Below are 15,455 nucleotides of genomic sequence, written 5' to 3'. Positions count from 1 at the left end.
CAGCTTTATTTTATTTATTTCACAAAACAGACCAACAGAAAAGTTTTTAAATTCTAATGAGAACAGTTTGCCCACTGAGATCTAACTACGCCTCTACAGAGGTTGCAAACCAGATACTGTGCTAACCCTTGAGGCCATCAAAGTGAAACTGACTAGAAACAAAAAAGTGAGACTGACCAGCTTGTTTCTCCTCCTCCAAGCCCAGAGAAATGCAAACAGTGAATAGTATAGTTAGTTTACTCTTGGCTATTCAGAAATTTTCAGTTTTAATAATTGTAGGTGTTTTATATAAGCCACGTGGGAGGGCTTTAAGTTATGATTTTTACCCTGACGGTGTCCCTTTAAACCTAAGGGTATCAGCCCTGTCCAGAAAAAACATCCATCCTGGAAGAACAGGATTTGAAATGACAAGAGCCTTTGAAAACTCTGAACCCTAGAATCAATAAATAATTGTTACAGAGTCATAGCACCTTAACTAAATAGCGATCAAGCCCCCAAATGCATGAAGGGGGAACATCGGTTTTGTAAACATTACACTGCTTTGTTGGTGCCCAGTGGCATGTCAGGACAGATGTGCTTTGTTAGATTCTTCCCTGGCCCTGTTTCCACACAATTACAAAGAAGCAAAAAAGTGATTACTACAAAATAGCCAATGAGCAGCACCTTCCAGTAAAAATGTAATCCAGAGGCAGGTTAAGTAATCCCCTGGTTGACATAAGTGAGAAAAGACTGACTAGATGAGAGAGCGAGAGAGATGTGAGAGGCTAGCATTTAAAAAAAAAAAAAAAAAAAAAACCCACAAAACACAGATATGGCAGAAATTTTTCTATAGAAACTAACTTGATAGCCTAATACAAAGAAAGGAATGTAATTACCAGAGTTCTCCAAGAACCATGATTAAGGAATTGCACTCAAGTGTATTAGATATCATATAAGCTAAAGAAAGGAATGCTTTTTATTCCCTTACCTTTCCCTGCTACTCTTACCATGACAGAGACAATGGTCTCATCATGCAAGAATGGAGTTCACTCTCTCTCACCCCTCCCACAAGGGGTGATCATCAATACAAGTATGGTTTCTTTGGGAAAATTTCCTGTGGTTTTATCATCTGAAGCTAAAAACCTGGACATGAATTATTCCTAAGTTCATAAGGCAAGGTTACCAGTTCCCTTTATACGACAAACATCTCACCAGTAATTTCATTATTAGAACAGGCAGTTTAAGGTCCTTTAAATTGTTTGGGAGAGAGGATTCGTCAGACACAAAATTCAGCCCAAAGTACTATTGTCTCCTGGTTCCCAGCCGGTCTCCTACCCAAAGGGGGGCCACTGCCTATTATGCGCTGTGAATCCCAAAAACACACTTCTTTAGAGATTTCTACCCCAAAAAGGGGTAACAAGAATTCAGCCTGGAATTCCAGTGTGGGGCTCCAGAGGCATTCTGCACAAAGGCTTCTGTCATGACCTCATTCCAGGAGGGCATTGCACTGCGCACGCCCATTGGGTTAGTGTCTGAATTCTCTGTAGTGATCTCTGCAGTTCCTAAGGCCTAGGAACCAGAAGCTAAAACAAAACCCTGACTTGATGGTGCATTAGACAATGAACATACAACACTGTAGGACTCTCCCAATGAAACAGACTAACAAAACTCCCCAGCAAGAGAGGAATATGTTCCCCTCCAACCAACTTTTGGAAACTTCAGAAGCCAAATCAAAATTTTTCCTTCAGTCCTGGGCTGCCCCAAAGGAAAAGCTACTTCTAAGGAGGGCAGCATAAACCAGTCCTGTAGAACGAGTCAGGCCATCAGATCCACAAAGATGGCATTGGCAGTGGTTTGTCCAAAGATGAAGGCTCCAAGCGTGACCATAAATGTCCCATAGCTGACCAGAGCCCACCAGCTGTGAATCGAGAAGACAGGTCAGTGTGCAATGTCAGGCAAGGGAACCCACCTTGATACAGTGTATGGCTAAATCCTGCCAATGGGAACCAACGTCTGAATCATCTTGTGAAAAGGGAGAGAAAAATGGAAGGCAAATTTGTTTTTTTACCTGGTTGACCTGGTTTCCTGGATTTCAGAAAGTTTGGCTTGAATCAGGCACAGTCCTAGCAGGGAGGGAATGCAAACAACATTGAACATCAGAATAATTATAGTGATCAGCAGTCAAAAGATTCCTGAGTAGAGAATTAAACCACCACACCCAGAAGGCAGAGGAGTCAGGAATTTGAGAGAGAGACAAGCTCTCTTTGTTTTTCCTTAACTTGTTGTAGTGAAATAGAGGGAAGATAAGACACCCATCACCATCACCCTCCCAGCCTGGGAGGAGCAGCCAGACTGTGAAGAGCTGTCCTATCAGTGCTGCTAATTAATTAAAAGGGATCGAGGAATTCCCTCTGCACCCCCCTTCAGCATGCAGCTTCTCCTGTCTGGGAGCATAGATGACCCAAGAAGAAAGAGTCCAGAATAAGAAAGAACTGGATTCCCTTGCATGGCAGGAGACAGCACAATCAATCAATCTGTACCACCAGGCCATGCCCTTGGTCCCAATATGTTGCATTTTATTGCCTTCTCAAAGGGGACCGAGGAAGGGAAGAGTTCCACCCTCTCTAGAAATGCATGCTAAGTGTCCTGCTAACCAGGCTGGGGGGGGATGAAGGACACTCAGTGCCCCCCCACACCTTTCTCACCCAGCAAGCATATTAAGTTCAGGACACAGACAGCCAAACTTGCTCCCACACCCTATTTAGATCCCACAATCACAACTCTGGCTCCACAGTGACTCAGCAGTGTGTGGTACATGGCTGACTTCACATGGGCACAGGACCAATCCTTTCCTCTATGCTACTTCTAATGATTTGGGGCCATATTTTTTGGGACGGGGAAGGGGGAAGCCAGTGCGAACGGCCTTTGGGCCTCCTTTGCTGAGAATTCAGCCCTTGATGTCTCCCTGTCCTTGAGGGGGGATAATGTTTTGTTTTCACTCAGGATCACCAGACTTTGGTTTTATTGCCATATCCTTCCTGTGATCTTTTCCCAGAACCTCGGCTCAAAGGAGCTGTGCGGCACTCAACATACTGTAGTGGGGGGGGCGTGACTCCTGGATTTGGGGAGGCTGGGCATGAACGCCTGAAGCTCCCTAGAAGGGCATCGGCACCCAGACTGTGGCCTTGCCCCCTGCTCTGCCCCCACTCGGCCCCCCTCCCCCCAAGCTGCCCGCGCCTCTCCCGCACGGGGAGGAAGGCGTGAGCCACGGGGCAGGGGAGCTTCAGAGGAGAGGGCAGAGCGGGGGCAGGAAGAGGAGCAGCGAGGATGGGGCCTTGAGGGAAAGAGACGAGCTGGAGCAGGGCCTCAGGGCGGAGCAAAGGCAGAGCCATGGCCCGGGTGCCCTTTTGGTGGCGGGCCTCCAAAGGGAGGTGCACTGCATCCTGTTTGGGGAGGCTTAGCCTCCCCTTGCCTCTTATCCCCGCCCACTCCATGGAGATAGATGTGGAGCCAGACAGCCTGTACCGATCTCCTAGTGGGAACAGATATGTAGGAGACCGGGCCCCTGGCACAAACTTCCAGTATTCCTGTGAAGTGTGACCCCAGGGCCTAATTCAGCAACCCAATGAAACCCAGTGCTCATTGTTTAACATGCTGGCTGCTTTGATTGGCTGCCGTGTAATCCCAACGCACGGAAAGTTGGGGCCGTACCCGGGAAGACGAAGATGAAGCAGGCAGCCAGACCCCCGATGAGAGAGATGACTTTGCCGATATCTGGGATGAACAAGGCCAGGAGGAGAGTGAGGAGAAACCAGCAGACTGTCTGGAACACACGCCGGCGCCTCTCGCGCACCACATCTTCCTCCACCGTTTCCCCCTTGTAGCGTAGCCAGAGACCCTCTAGCACAGCCCTGCGCCGGAGGCAGAGAGACAGGAGAATCGGTGGGCTTCCTACTGGGATCCCAGACCTCATGTATCAGATCCCAGGTCTCGGGACTCCCCCACCACTGATTGGTTACCAGGGACATACGTTCAGAACAGCAGCATCTCTTGTAGCCTGGGCACAGCCTGGCCTGCCCCTTGAAGGCACCATGGCAACACAGGGAAGAACCAATCCCATTTAGTCTGGAGCGCCCCACAAGCCACCGCCAGGGGGTGCTGGAACAGGGGAGGCTAGGGGACCGTGCCCCCCCATTTTTTACCAATAGTAAGGATGAGCAACAGGGGGGCAGGGAGCCACAGTTTGAGTGCCTATGCCCCACCCCACACTTTTAGGGCACTTCTGCCACTCCTGGCCACCTCCCGCACCTCTCACCTGCCGCAGAAGTGCAGGATGGGATAGGACGTCAGCACGCAGACGATGATGAAGGCCCGTGCAATGGCAACAGGGACGTCGTTGGAGGGGTAGGACAGCAGCACATCCTGGTCCACGCTTGCGCCAAATGTCAGGAACCCGCAGATCCCTGGAGGGGAACAGATAGCCAGGGGAGGATGCCAGCAGGGGCTAGGGGAAGGATGGGGCACAGGGATTTGGATGAAGGAGGTGGCCGGGTTTGTCCCTGGGGCCCATGCTCTAGCTGGATCCGGGGTCTGAGTGCTGAATGCACACAGCTGACAGCAGCTCTTCGGCCGCGGTGGCTGCGGGAGAGTTTACAGCTATTCCAGTCCTGGGGTCTCTCACGCAGTAATGTGCGCAGTTTCTCCAAGGGGACGCTCACAGCTTCCCCAACCAAAGTCTTTCAGGAGAATGTGCTGTGGCAGCAGTGGCTGGGCCCTGTGGGAAGGCCGGAGAACAAGGGCCTTGCTCCTACCTGTCCCTGCGTAGACAAAAAGAGCGATAACCATGGCTGCCGTCACCACTGCTCCCCATGGCTTCACCTCGGGCCGCTTCATACTGTTGAAGACGGGCACACTGCTCACATGGCACTGCCAGAGACAGAAAGAGAGCATGCAAGGGGCTGCTGGGCCCGGCGCTCTGTGCTCCATCGACACCAGCCTTATCACGGGAGAGGAAGGGGACACAAAGGCAGGCAGCCCCTCCACACACTGGAACGTATTACCAGGGAAGGCGACCGAAGCAGGGACCGTAACCAAGTTAAGAGACAACTGGATTTGTTTCTGGACAAGGGGAGCCCACCTCCCAGCTGTTCCTTGGGTTCAGTCAAAATTTACCCGCCTCAGGTCTGTCCAGCACAAAGCCAGGCCGTGTGCTGGCAGGGAAACACTTGGCCATGAAACTGACGTGACGGGAAACGTCATGGATGGCAAAAGCGTCCCTCTCCCTACTCAGCCCGATGGATGCCAGTGCCCAGCCACAGGGGCAATGAAAACAGGCCAGGGGGCAGGGCAGGGGATTGATGGAGGAGGAAAGGGGAAGAGCTAATATAGAGGGCCTGGCTAAGCGCCAGAATAACAATCTGCAAACACTGGACGGGTGTGAACGCTCAGGAGTGTTATTCAGCCTGAGGCAGGGGCATAGTTTGGAGTACTGAAGTGAAATTAAAGGGACTCCCAGGATGAATTCCCAGAGAAAAACACTCTGAGCGCGAGATCTCTCTCTCTGGCTGGGGAAACTATCTCCCAAGGAAGTGGTGGAAATCCTGTTACTTGGGCCAGTTAGAACTAGACTGGACACAACACTTGACAAGGTCTTGCAGGGTACAAGCCAGCTCTGACCTTAAAAAAGGGTCTAAGTAGAACACAACTGGTCATCTCTGTCCTCAGCTTCAATAGTCATTTTAAGACACTGTTGTTTTGCTTGCGTCCTTCACTTTAGGGCTTTATCTCACATCAGTCTGAGGCCCCAACAGGGGCAGTAGGAGCCTTGGTATTAAATTAAAGGAGGTGGGGGGGGCGGGGGGACCTAAACTAATCCAAAAGAGGGGCAGCAAATTAGATGGACATTTCCTGCTCCTAACTTGTCTTAGATCTCCATCGTCCCAGGTCTTCCTGGGAGCAGCCGTACCTGGAATCCGAAGCAGATGGTGGGCATGGCATTGAACACGGCCATCCAGGAGGAGGGGCTGTGGAGAGGGAAATCACAACCAGTTCAGATCTAGCTGCTGGCGCAGATACTTGGGTTAAACAAACAGCACACGTACAGTCGCCCTCCAGAGGGCATTTGCAGGGTACACCAGAGTATGCTCATTTCACTGCAGTTCTGCACAGTGACTGGAGGCTTCCCTGCACATGCAGTGGTCGATATTGTCAAAGGGCACTAGTGATTTTTGAGGTGCCCCGCTGGACACCTTAAAGGGCCTGGATTTTCCCAAAGTGCTGAGCATCCACCCTCTCAAAAATCAGGTTCTTCTAAAAGTCACCGTAAGTGAGGCACCCCCGAAACGGAGGCACTTGGAAAGTCACCAGCCACTGCTGAAAATCTTGGCCTGTGTTTCCCTCTTCAGCCCTGTTTAGTTTGTTCTGAAAATTCTCTATAAGGTACTAAGCAAATTTAAGGGAGATTAGGTTATCAGGCTAGATCTAAAAATCTGTTTGACCACAGTATGGATGGTGGGCGCAATGCTGCATAAGAAAAATTATTTGACCAACATAAAAACGATAGTGAGGCCTTCTTTTGAGGCACACGTACAAAGGGGAATACTCAAGGGCAAGGTGGACAGAATTTAATCACCCAAGCTGCAATTGGCTAGGACACTTGCAAAGAGGGAATTTTTGAAACGGCAACAAGTGATCAAGGCCTCAGTTTTAGGTCTCATCCATAAGATGGCACAGTGCTCTAACACAATGCCAGGATGTTGACGCAAAAGAACAGAGTGCCATCTAGTGACCCATTAGCAGAGAAGAGGACCTAATTTGAAACACTACTGGAGACTGGTGAACCGAATCTCTTGCTCTCCCATGAATGGGCCATAAAATACACCACTTTGTATCTACAGATAAATTTAACAAAGGCCAACAGCCTTTGCTTCCCCGTACAGCACAATATAATTCATTTCATTTTAGCCAAATGGATTGTACTTCATGTGCCCATATATTTATACCTTTATACCAGTATATTTATCCGATGAAGTGAGCTGTAGTTCACAAAAGCTTATGCTCAAATAAATTTGTTAGTCTAAGGTGCCACAAGTCCTTTTATATTTATACCTGTATCTGTAATTTTCACTCCATGCATCTGAAGAAGTGGGTTTTTTACCCATGAAAGCTTATGCCGAAATAAATCTGTCAGTCTTTAAGGTGCCACCAGACTCCTTGTTGTTTTTGTGGATGCAGATTAACACGGCTCCCCCTCTGATACTATACTTCCATTGTTTTCCTTTATTATTGATATTTGATGTTATTTGTTGTATAAGATTAATAACTATAGAAGAGACTTGTTGGGTATTTTGTCCATTGCCAAGATATTCAAACCTGACCTGCCTGGAAAACACCCTATATTTTTCCCTGTTCCGAGTGACCATTTTAAGGTTTCCTCTCTAACCATTAGGAAATCCCAGCTTCTCCGTAACATACAGCACCTCTGTCTCGCCCTGATGGCTCATAAGATACCAGACTTTAAAAAACAAAACCAAAAACCCACATTATTCTCATTAGCCTCTTGCCTTGAAAGCTGTCAGACCAAGAACCAGGGTATAACAGCTAAGAGCCCATCTTCCCAGTTCAAGTATTCATCGCCCAACTAGAATACAGACTGCTAAAGATTGTGCTGGATTTCAAGTGGGGGAATACAAGCAAGCCAGCAGCGATAACAGGGACAGATAGTTGGTGGCACCCAAGGCCAGTGCTTGTCTGATGTACCAGACGTTTCTTCAGACTGTCATTTAAGAACCAACAATGCGCTCTGTGCTGTACAAATCAGCGATGGACACAGTCCCTGCCTCAAGGATCGTACAATCTTCCAGGACAAAACTGCACTGGAAGACCCACAGGGAACTAATCAAGTGCTCTCTCCCATCCTGTATAACAGTGGGACAGAGAAGGCACCTGGCTGGCATGAGTCAGCGTTTACACACATTATGAAAGTGGATTTAATTTCCCCTTTGGGGATTGAAATAAGAAGCTTCAATTAAAATATATTAATTTACAAGTTTTAATTCAAAAATGTTCTTAACCATCTGGTTGCAAAGCAAACCCTCCAGAAGCAGCCCCAATGGTGGGCTGTCTGCCTGAGCCTGCAGCCAAACCAAAAGAGCAGCTCTTGGAGACATGTAGACGGAACTCATTCAGAGTGGGAATTTATGACTGTTTGCATTTCAGCATCATTAGCCCTTTCACTGCTGATCAGAAACAGAACAACTGCTCTGGGATAGGAAGGGTGGGGATTTCCCATATAGGGCCACCCCTTCATCTCCCTAATCTAACTTGTGACTTGGCACAGCCTGGTTTTGAAGCATGGGTGCCACTCTCACATACCGTGTGGGGATGTGCCCTGGGGTGATCTCCTTGTCAGGCCAGATGTATTTGATGACAACAACGGCGGTGACGTACCAGGTGCCAATCACGCTCAGGGAGCTGCAAGAAAGAAGAGACTGGACAGATGACAATGCTTCCCCTTGCCTCTGCTCACTCTTACTCCTTGTTCAGAGCCTCCCTGGGGAGAATCTGGTGAGCCTGGACAAAGACATCTTCCCTTTCCCCGGTACATTCCCACCAGTTCTCTCAGGGGACCCAGCTGTGATATCCCACTCCACCCCACCCAGTTCTCTCTCCATGAGCCTGGCTCCTTCCAATCTCCCACCACTGCTACCATCAATCCAGCTCCTCCAGTGGTAGCCTTAGGATAAGCCAGCCACCAATGGCCACTGATTTTCTAACCAGAACATCTCCTGTTGCCTAGCCCTGCTCCAAGCAATTAGAGGACCTGGTGGTTAAAGCAGCAGATGCTCGTATACACCAGTGCTCCCACTGCTAGCTCTGGGGACAGCGTGATATGCAAAGGAAAGTGTTAGCAGAGACATACGATACCTGCTTACCTATGGGACCGTCTTCACTGTCCCCAGGGAGAAACCAGACACCCAGGGAACCCACTCCCGCCACCCCAGTCTCCTATTACGGCTTGGTATGGAAGAGCTGGCGAAAGGGGCACTTGTACAATTACTTCTCTGGGGCAATATATCACAATGCTTTTCATACGAGGACCTGAAAGCACTTTACACCTCATGTTACAGGTGGGGAAACTGAGGCAAAAAGCAGTGATGGGACATGCCCACAGTCACAGTTTATTGGGACTAGAACCCTGGTCTCCTTGATCCCAGTCCAGTGCCCTACTCATTGGGCTCTGCAGCCATCTTAGAACACGATGGAACACTCTGATCAGGCCCAATTGCCTGCCTGTCCCTTTAGCATCCTCCCACCCACAGTTCTCGGTTCAGCTTTTCCCAGCCACCCACCTGGCGTATTTCTGGAAGCCAATCTCCTTTGGGATGGAGAGGGGCAGGATTAGGAAGAAGGCCGTGATGCTGATGGTGAACTTGCGGTCCGCGTACCAGTGGCTACCATCTGCCCCCTGGGGATCCTTCACCAGTGCAGCAATGACTGATAAGGAGACAAAGGTAGAACAGTGTGGTCAGGGCACAGCCAAGCCCAATGCCAACTTCTTGCTAGAGGGCAGATCTCAAACCTTGGCCAGGGAACATGGGGAGGAGGAAGAGGAATGGAAGCTGCTCTGAATCAGGGGCAGGGAGCTCAGGGCTCCAGCCTGGCAGTTCAGCCCTGGGACGCTGCAGGGTCTGGCAAAAGGAACCCGACAGACTGCAGCTCTGTGTGGCAGTCATTCAGGGCATCCCCTCAACCTGGCTTCTCAGGGCTGCAGAGCCCAGCACAGGCTGCCAGGATGGGGCATGGAAACTGCCCATCACCTGCAGAGAAGCAGGCTCCCCACCCTCCCGCAGCTGTAACACCCTCCCCTCCCTCTCAGGGTGCGGGCCCAGGGCTGGGGCAGCCATGAGCACTCACTCTTGTCCTGCTGGTCCCCGATGATGATGAGGAAGGCGATGCAGGTGCCAAAGGTGTAGATGGCGATGGCGACCTCGCAGAGCACGCCAGGGACCTTGCCGCACACAGCCCACACCACTTCCTGGTACGTGCGCTCGTTGCTGGCCCGTGAGCAGTAAGCCAGGATCACCAGCCCTCCGATAATGAACACCAGCAGGGACTGTGGGCAGAGCAGGGTGGTCAGAGCTCTGGGGCCTCAAGCCAATGGCCCATCCCACCCAGACAGATACACTGAGCCAGGGGCCTACCACCTGGCTCTGGAGAAGTGAGTGGGATCATTTGCTAGGATGTCTCCTCCATGATCCTCTGTGGTCTCCTGCAGGGAACCTCACGCACCCATACCCCCTCCTCCACGCCTGTCTGGCTCACCATCTGCAGCGCGATCCCTGCAGCCACGCCACCCGCCATGCTGAAGGCTGCAGGGAAGTTGAGCAGCCCAGCCCCGAGGGCAGCGTTCACCACAATGAAAACGGCCCCGAGGGCGGAGGTGGTTCCCACTCCTGGTCTCTGCCCCTCGTCGCTCTTCGGCCCAGTCTCCACATTGGGGCTCTGCAGCAGCCTGGCCCGCTCCCCGGCATCTGCACTCCAGTCCCAGTCTCTGTACTCGCTGTTGATCCCCACATTGTGCTGGGCCATTTCCCCGGCTGGCAGTGCGCTGACCGCTCTCTGCGTCTCCCTAGTGCCTCATCACCAGGCCATGACTGCAGGCAACGGAAACACCAGCCCGCATCGACTCCATCTGGCCCCAGCCTCCCAAGGGTCACAAAGCGGGCAGACCCATTTTCCTGCTACAGGGACAGGTGGCCTTGTCCGGGGTCCCCAGGCACAGAGTTCAGGCTACTTTACTGCACCTAGAAGAGGAGCAGAAGCAGAGCATCACCATCAAGTGTATATGAAAATCATGCTAGACACAGCTGGCTTGCTGGACCAACACTCCTCTTGTGCTCTAACAGCTGCTGCAAAACTTAACCTCTCATTTAAACAGGACACTGCATCCTGGGTGGGAACCCAATCTGGGACCTCCGGTTCTTACAGCTGGAGCCTCTGCTGCCTGAGTGAGATGGCCCAGCTCTATCATCACCAGCGATAAGGATTTTTGCATGCCACCACCACCGGTCATCTTTGTCTCAGCTGACAGACCCAGGGGTTGGATGGACAGAAAGAAAGCTCCTCTCGGTCTCCGTACAATTGGCCCCTCTAGGGCAGAGGGGAGGCACAATGGTGAGCCGGTGCATGGAGGAAGCATTGTCTCTGCTGCACCGGTCATATCGCTCAAGAGAGCTTCAAGCCGCAAGGCTGTGACGCGGGTGCCTGGTCACTAAAATTCATTCAAACACACACTCACACAGAGCCAACTTCCCTATTTCCAACCCACATTTCTGCTAACGCAGCAAAAGACCTTGTCCTCCTTTGGGAGGACGTTCAGGGCAAGGGTTGAACAGCTGCCAGTTGGAATGACAGGAGCACAGAACCAAGCGGAGGGAGCACCTCAGAACGCCCCACGTGTCTCCTCTGCTCATCAACCTCCCAGGGCTGCTGCGGTCTCCCCGCCCCACCAGAGTTACCTGCGGGGGGTGGCGGGGAGGTCTGTCCTTCTCCCGCTGAGCCTCTCCCACGGCATGTTCGGCTGCTCTCCCTGGCAGCCAGGCCCAGGCAGGGAGCAGGAGGAAGCCATTTTTCATGCTGGCAGAAGCGGACTCTGTGCACCTGGCCGGCCCGAGCCTGGCTGCTGGGTACAGGGACAGAGCGAGCTGGAGCTCCCCCTTGGCACATTTCTGGCTCACTCAGACCCTGGCCCCAGCAGCCAGGCCTGGGTGGGAAGCAGAAGGGGCGAGGCAGGCTGCCCCCCCCCCCCACCAGGCTCAATCAGGCAGCCGCCAGGCTGCACAAAGCAGGGACCCAGAGTGGCCAGCATGAAAAGTGCCTAGGCCTGGCTGCCAGGGACAGGAGCCGAACCTGCCTTGTGGCAGGAAGCCCCTCTCTCCCGCACCCCTGGCAGGCCAAGCAGAAATCTGGAGGGGGACTTCACTCCACATTCCCCCCCCACCCCAATGCATCATCTATGGCTTTTCCACATATCACAAAAATACACCGCCAAGTCACTGCTAGGCTGAGGATCCCAACTTTTGTGTAAGATCCTCAGCTCTGAAGCTCAGAGATGCACTAGTCTATGAAATCCTCCCCTTACACTAAGAGCTATTGCCAGTGCTTAAAGGGGACATGCAGAAGGCAGTGGCAAGAGATGAGACTGTAAGCTCTTTGGGGCAGGGAGCATCTTTTTGTTCTGTGTTTGTACAGCACCCAGCATAGAAGGGGCCTGAGTTCACCTCTAGGGCTCCTAGGTGCTACAGTTCACAATAATAAACAGAGATTATGCCCTTGTTTGCTTCTGTGTGATGAAGAAAGGAGACCTCAAAGGCCTCTTTTGCCATTAGAAATGCAGATCTTGTTTTCCATTTCTCTTGGAAGATTCTATGAAGAACTTGTCCACTATAAGTACCAAGGAAGTAAAACTTGATTCATTGGAAGAGGAAGTGATTTTTATTTAGACTGTTTAAAATCTTTTGGGTTTCGCTAATACCACTAAGTCAAATGCCCGACACACAGTTGGGAGGAAAGACATCTTTCTTCAAGATGCAACTTCTCTAACCCCTGAATCATGGGTTGAGAAGGCTCCCACTCTCTTGCTGTAGGTCCTTCAAAGATCTCTCCAGCAAAAACAACAAGGAAAACAAAAATTAAAACTCCCCAAGGGTTAAAAAGCAGGAAAGAAAAAAAAATCAAGAGGGGAAAAGGCTCCCTTTTTACAAAAAGGGCACAAACCCAGGTTACTTTGAATCACAGAAGTATTACTCACATGTCTGCACTGATTGCTTTGTCTCCAAAGTTCTGTTTACAATTGAGCTACATTAATTACAAACTGGTCATATGCAGAGGAGCAGCTTGAATTAGGAGTTAGACCGCATTTTTCCTCCCTTACCCGGCAATGAGGGCCTTTATACTATCCTTCATCGGCCCCACTGTGCACGGTTACTGGATTAACCCTTATAGTATGAGGCAAGAGATACTTCCCTCCTTCCACCACAAAACAGTAATGACACCAATTGGTGCAATTCACAGCTCCACAGTATATTTATTCAGCTCATTTTAGTGCCGATCAGGAAGCAGGGAACATGCAGACAGGAATGAGGAGCAGACTGGAGTTTGCCCTATCAGGAGATCATCAACTAAGACCCAAGCATTAGTAAAATAAACTACCCTTGGGGAAGCAGTTAAGTACTGAGTCAGGTGCCTTGTTAGATTCACATAAGTGAGTTGGGAAGGGTTCTATGGAGAAAGAGGATCCTGGGTGTGGGATGAGCATTCTTGGGAGAGGAGCCTGAGGAGCAGATACACATGGGGGAAGGTATGAGTTGATCTTTATGACCTCCCCATTGTTTTCTTTGTTAACAAGTGGATGTCTTCAAACACTACATACAGTGTGGAGCACTTTTGAGCAGCAGGTTGAGAACAGCATCTCCTCGCACAGCCCTGAGATTGACTTCAAACACCTCTGTGTAATTACAGAGCAAGTCACCCTTCCAGGGCGAAAGCCAGCTGAGGGCAGACATATCCAAATTAATAAAAAACTTCTAACCCACTATATAGTTAACCAGTGGAACTCACATGTACAGGACAGCACTGAGATAGATATTTTTCTCTAAAGCTTATTAAACTAGATACATACCTGGACAAGAACCACACTTGTAGGGTAACCAGGAAGTAGTAATAAGGGTTATCAGTTAACATTTATGGGTATAAAATGGATTGCCATCTAGGGTCTGGATGAAGTTGCCCCCTAGGGCCTGGTTCCAGTTATTGGAATAGTCATGGTTGCAAGGTGCAGGAAAGAGGGTTTCCAGTGAGCTGAACTAGCAGAGCAGATTCCCTTGCCTTGCATACTGCAGTATCCATGCTGGCAGCAAATGTCATAATGAAATGATCTCCATTCCCAACTTACTTCACACTAAACCCTCAAATAGCATGGCACAGTCCATCAGGTGTAATAGAGGGGTTCAGCCCTTCCTATGAAAGCAGGTGGCATCTGTCTCTGCTTACAGCCAGGAGGATCACACTTCTGTGACTAGCAGTCTAGTTCAATGAATGATTCCTATGAATCCCTCTGGAAGAGCTACACTGCCCACAGAAACTTTTAACCCCTTGCTTCCACTGCAGAGCTTCCTTGTGGGCAGTTTAACCCTGAAATCTGCTGACAGCAGGGACACTATAACCAGGAGAAAGACTCTTTGCTCTATGTCCTACCCTCTGCCACTGCTGACCCTCAGTCACAGCACAGCCAGGCCACATGCAGCAGAATTCCAGCCAGGCAAAAAACAACCCACCTTTCGCACACCAGCCTGAAAAAAGAGCAGACCCACTAGCATAGGAAATAGGGACAAAAGAATGGGGAAGGGCAAACACAGAGCCTGCACCAAGCACCTCAAAGGGAACAGTAATCCTCATTTTATGGTGTGCACCAGGAGGGTTAAGGTCCAATGTCCGCAGCAGGCAGCTCCCCCATAGGCCCTGCAGCAGCATCCTTGGCAGCAGACGTGTCACAAGGGTGCAGCCACAGACACGTGTAGGTGTATGGGTGGCGGTGGTGGGTTTCCAGGGCCCTATTTCAGCACCGAAAGGGAAACGAGGATCATATAGCTCCTACAGAGTCTGTTATGTAGTGGCCTCCTCCCCCTCTGGGATGACTCGAGGGCTCCTGTACCGATGCCTACAAGGGGATGGGAAGGGAAGGGAAGGGAAGGGAAGGGAAGGAGGGGTGGGCTAGGGATGCTGTTTTGATACCCACCTCTGCAATGGGGAGGGAAAGGAGGGCTCTATCATACCGGCACCAAACCCCTCTCTGCTGGCCATTGGGGGACTCCTGTGCTCATTGATCCCCCAGCCACAAAGCCCCCCGGGATCACACAGCCTCCACCCCTCACTCATACCTGCGGAACGAGAACAAAAAGCCTCCCACGATCCCACGCCTGCCTCTGAGCGCCGGCTCCTTAAGCAGCTGATTACGCACCACGTGCAACCCAGCTGGCGTCACCCGGCGCGCAGCAGGCTGGGAACTGTAGTTCTCTGGCCTTCAGCTGCCTGCCTGGTCCCTCTATGAGTAATTTCCTGTTTCTTCACTCAGCAAGATTTGCGTTTTCCTTCTCCATTTCAAGGCCGTGAGGGTTCCCACCAGATCAGCACAATTGTACAAAGTTTTCCACCTTACCAATCGCGCTTCCTCCAGCCAGGGCAATAAAAAGGCACCCCAGCAAAACAGGTTTCAGATCTTGCCAGACAGTTGTTTGCTGCGGCTTTGTATTCATAGGATCAGGGTCTTCAGAGGTGGAAGAGATTAATTAGGGTAGGCCAGCTCCTTACTGAGAAACACCTTGCACAGAGGCTGGCCTGTGAGGCACACTGTGGGGGGCGGTGGAGAGAGAGATTGTTATTTTCCAGACCAAGTAAACTATTTAAACATGTGACTG

General features: G+C 50.8%; 1 protein-coding gene across 1 annotated transcript; it reads right to left on the bottom strand.

Annotated features, from left to right (window-relative positions):
* Positions 1-15,143, bottom strand: SLC38A7 (solute carrier family 38 member 7). The gene is made up of 11 exons (XM_073307321.1): positions 14,919-15,143; positions 10,303-10,784; positions 9,895-10,093; positions 9,330-9,474; positions 8,353-8,451; positions 5,945-6,002; positions 4,791-4,905; positions 4,295-4,442; positions 3,691-3,890; positions 2,048-2,102; positions 1-1,897 (listed from the first exon to the last, which is right to left on the bottom strand). Exons 2-11 carry the CDS (start codon positions 10,567-10,569, stop codon positions 1,795-1,797), a joined length of 1,389 nt encoding a protein of 462 aa, XP_073163422.1. The 5' UTR covers positions 10,570-10,784; positions 14,919-15,143; the 3' UTR covers positions 1-1,794.
* Between the last annotated feature and the right edge of the window lie 312 nt (positions 15,144-15,455).

This window comes from Lepidochelys kempii, chromosome 12, assembly GCF_965140265.1.
Source record: "Lepidochelys kempii isolate rLepKem1 chromosome 12, rLepKem1.hap2, whole genome shotgun sequence".
Classification (NCBI taxonomy): Eukaryota; Metazoa; Chordata; order Testudines; family Cheloniidae; genus Lepidochelys; species Lepidochelys kempii.
The sequence above is the reverse complement of the archived record's forward strand: the minus strand, read 5'-3'. Positions and strand labels throughout refer to the sequence as shown.

Bases quoted from the DNA above. Each gene is read 5' to 3' on its own strand.
- SLC38A7 (XM_073307321.1), bottom strand. From the start codon at position 10,569: ATGGCCCAGCACAATGTGGGGATCAACAGCGAGTACAGAGACTGGGAC. The intron at 8,452-9,329 runs GTGGGTGGCTGG...TCTTTCTTGCAG, and splicing joins GGCTTCCAGAAATACGCCAG to CTCCCTGAGCGTGATTGGCA. The intron at 2,103-3,690 runs GTACGGCCCCAA...CCTCCCTGCTAG, and splicing joins CTTCATCTTCGTCTTCCCGG to GACTGTGCCTGATTCAAGCC.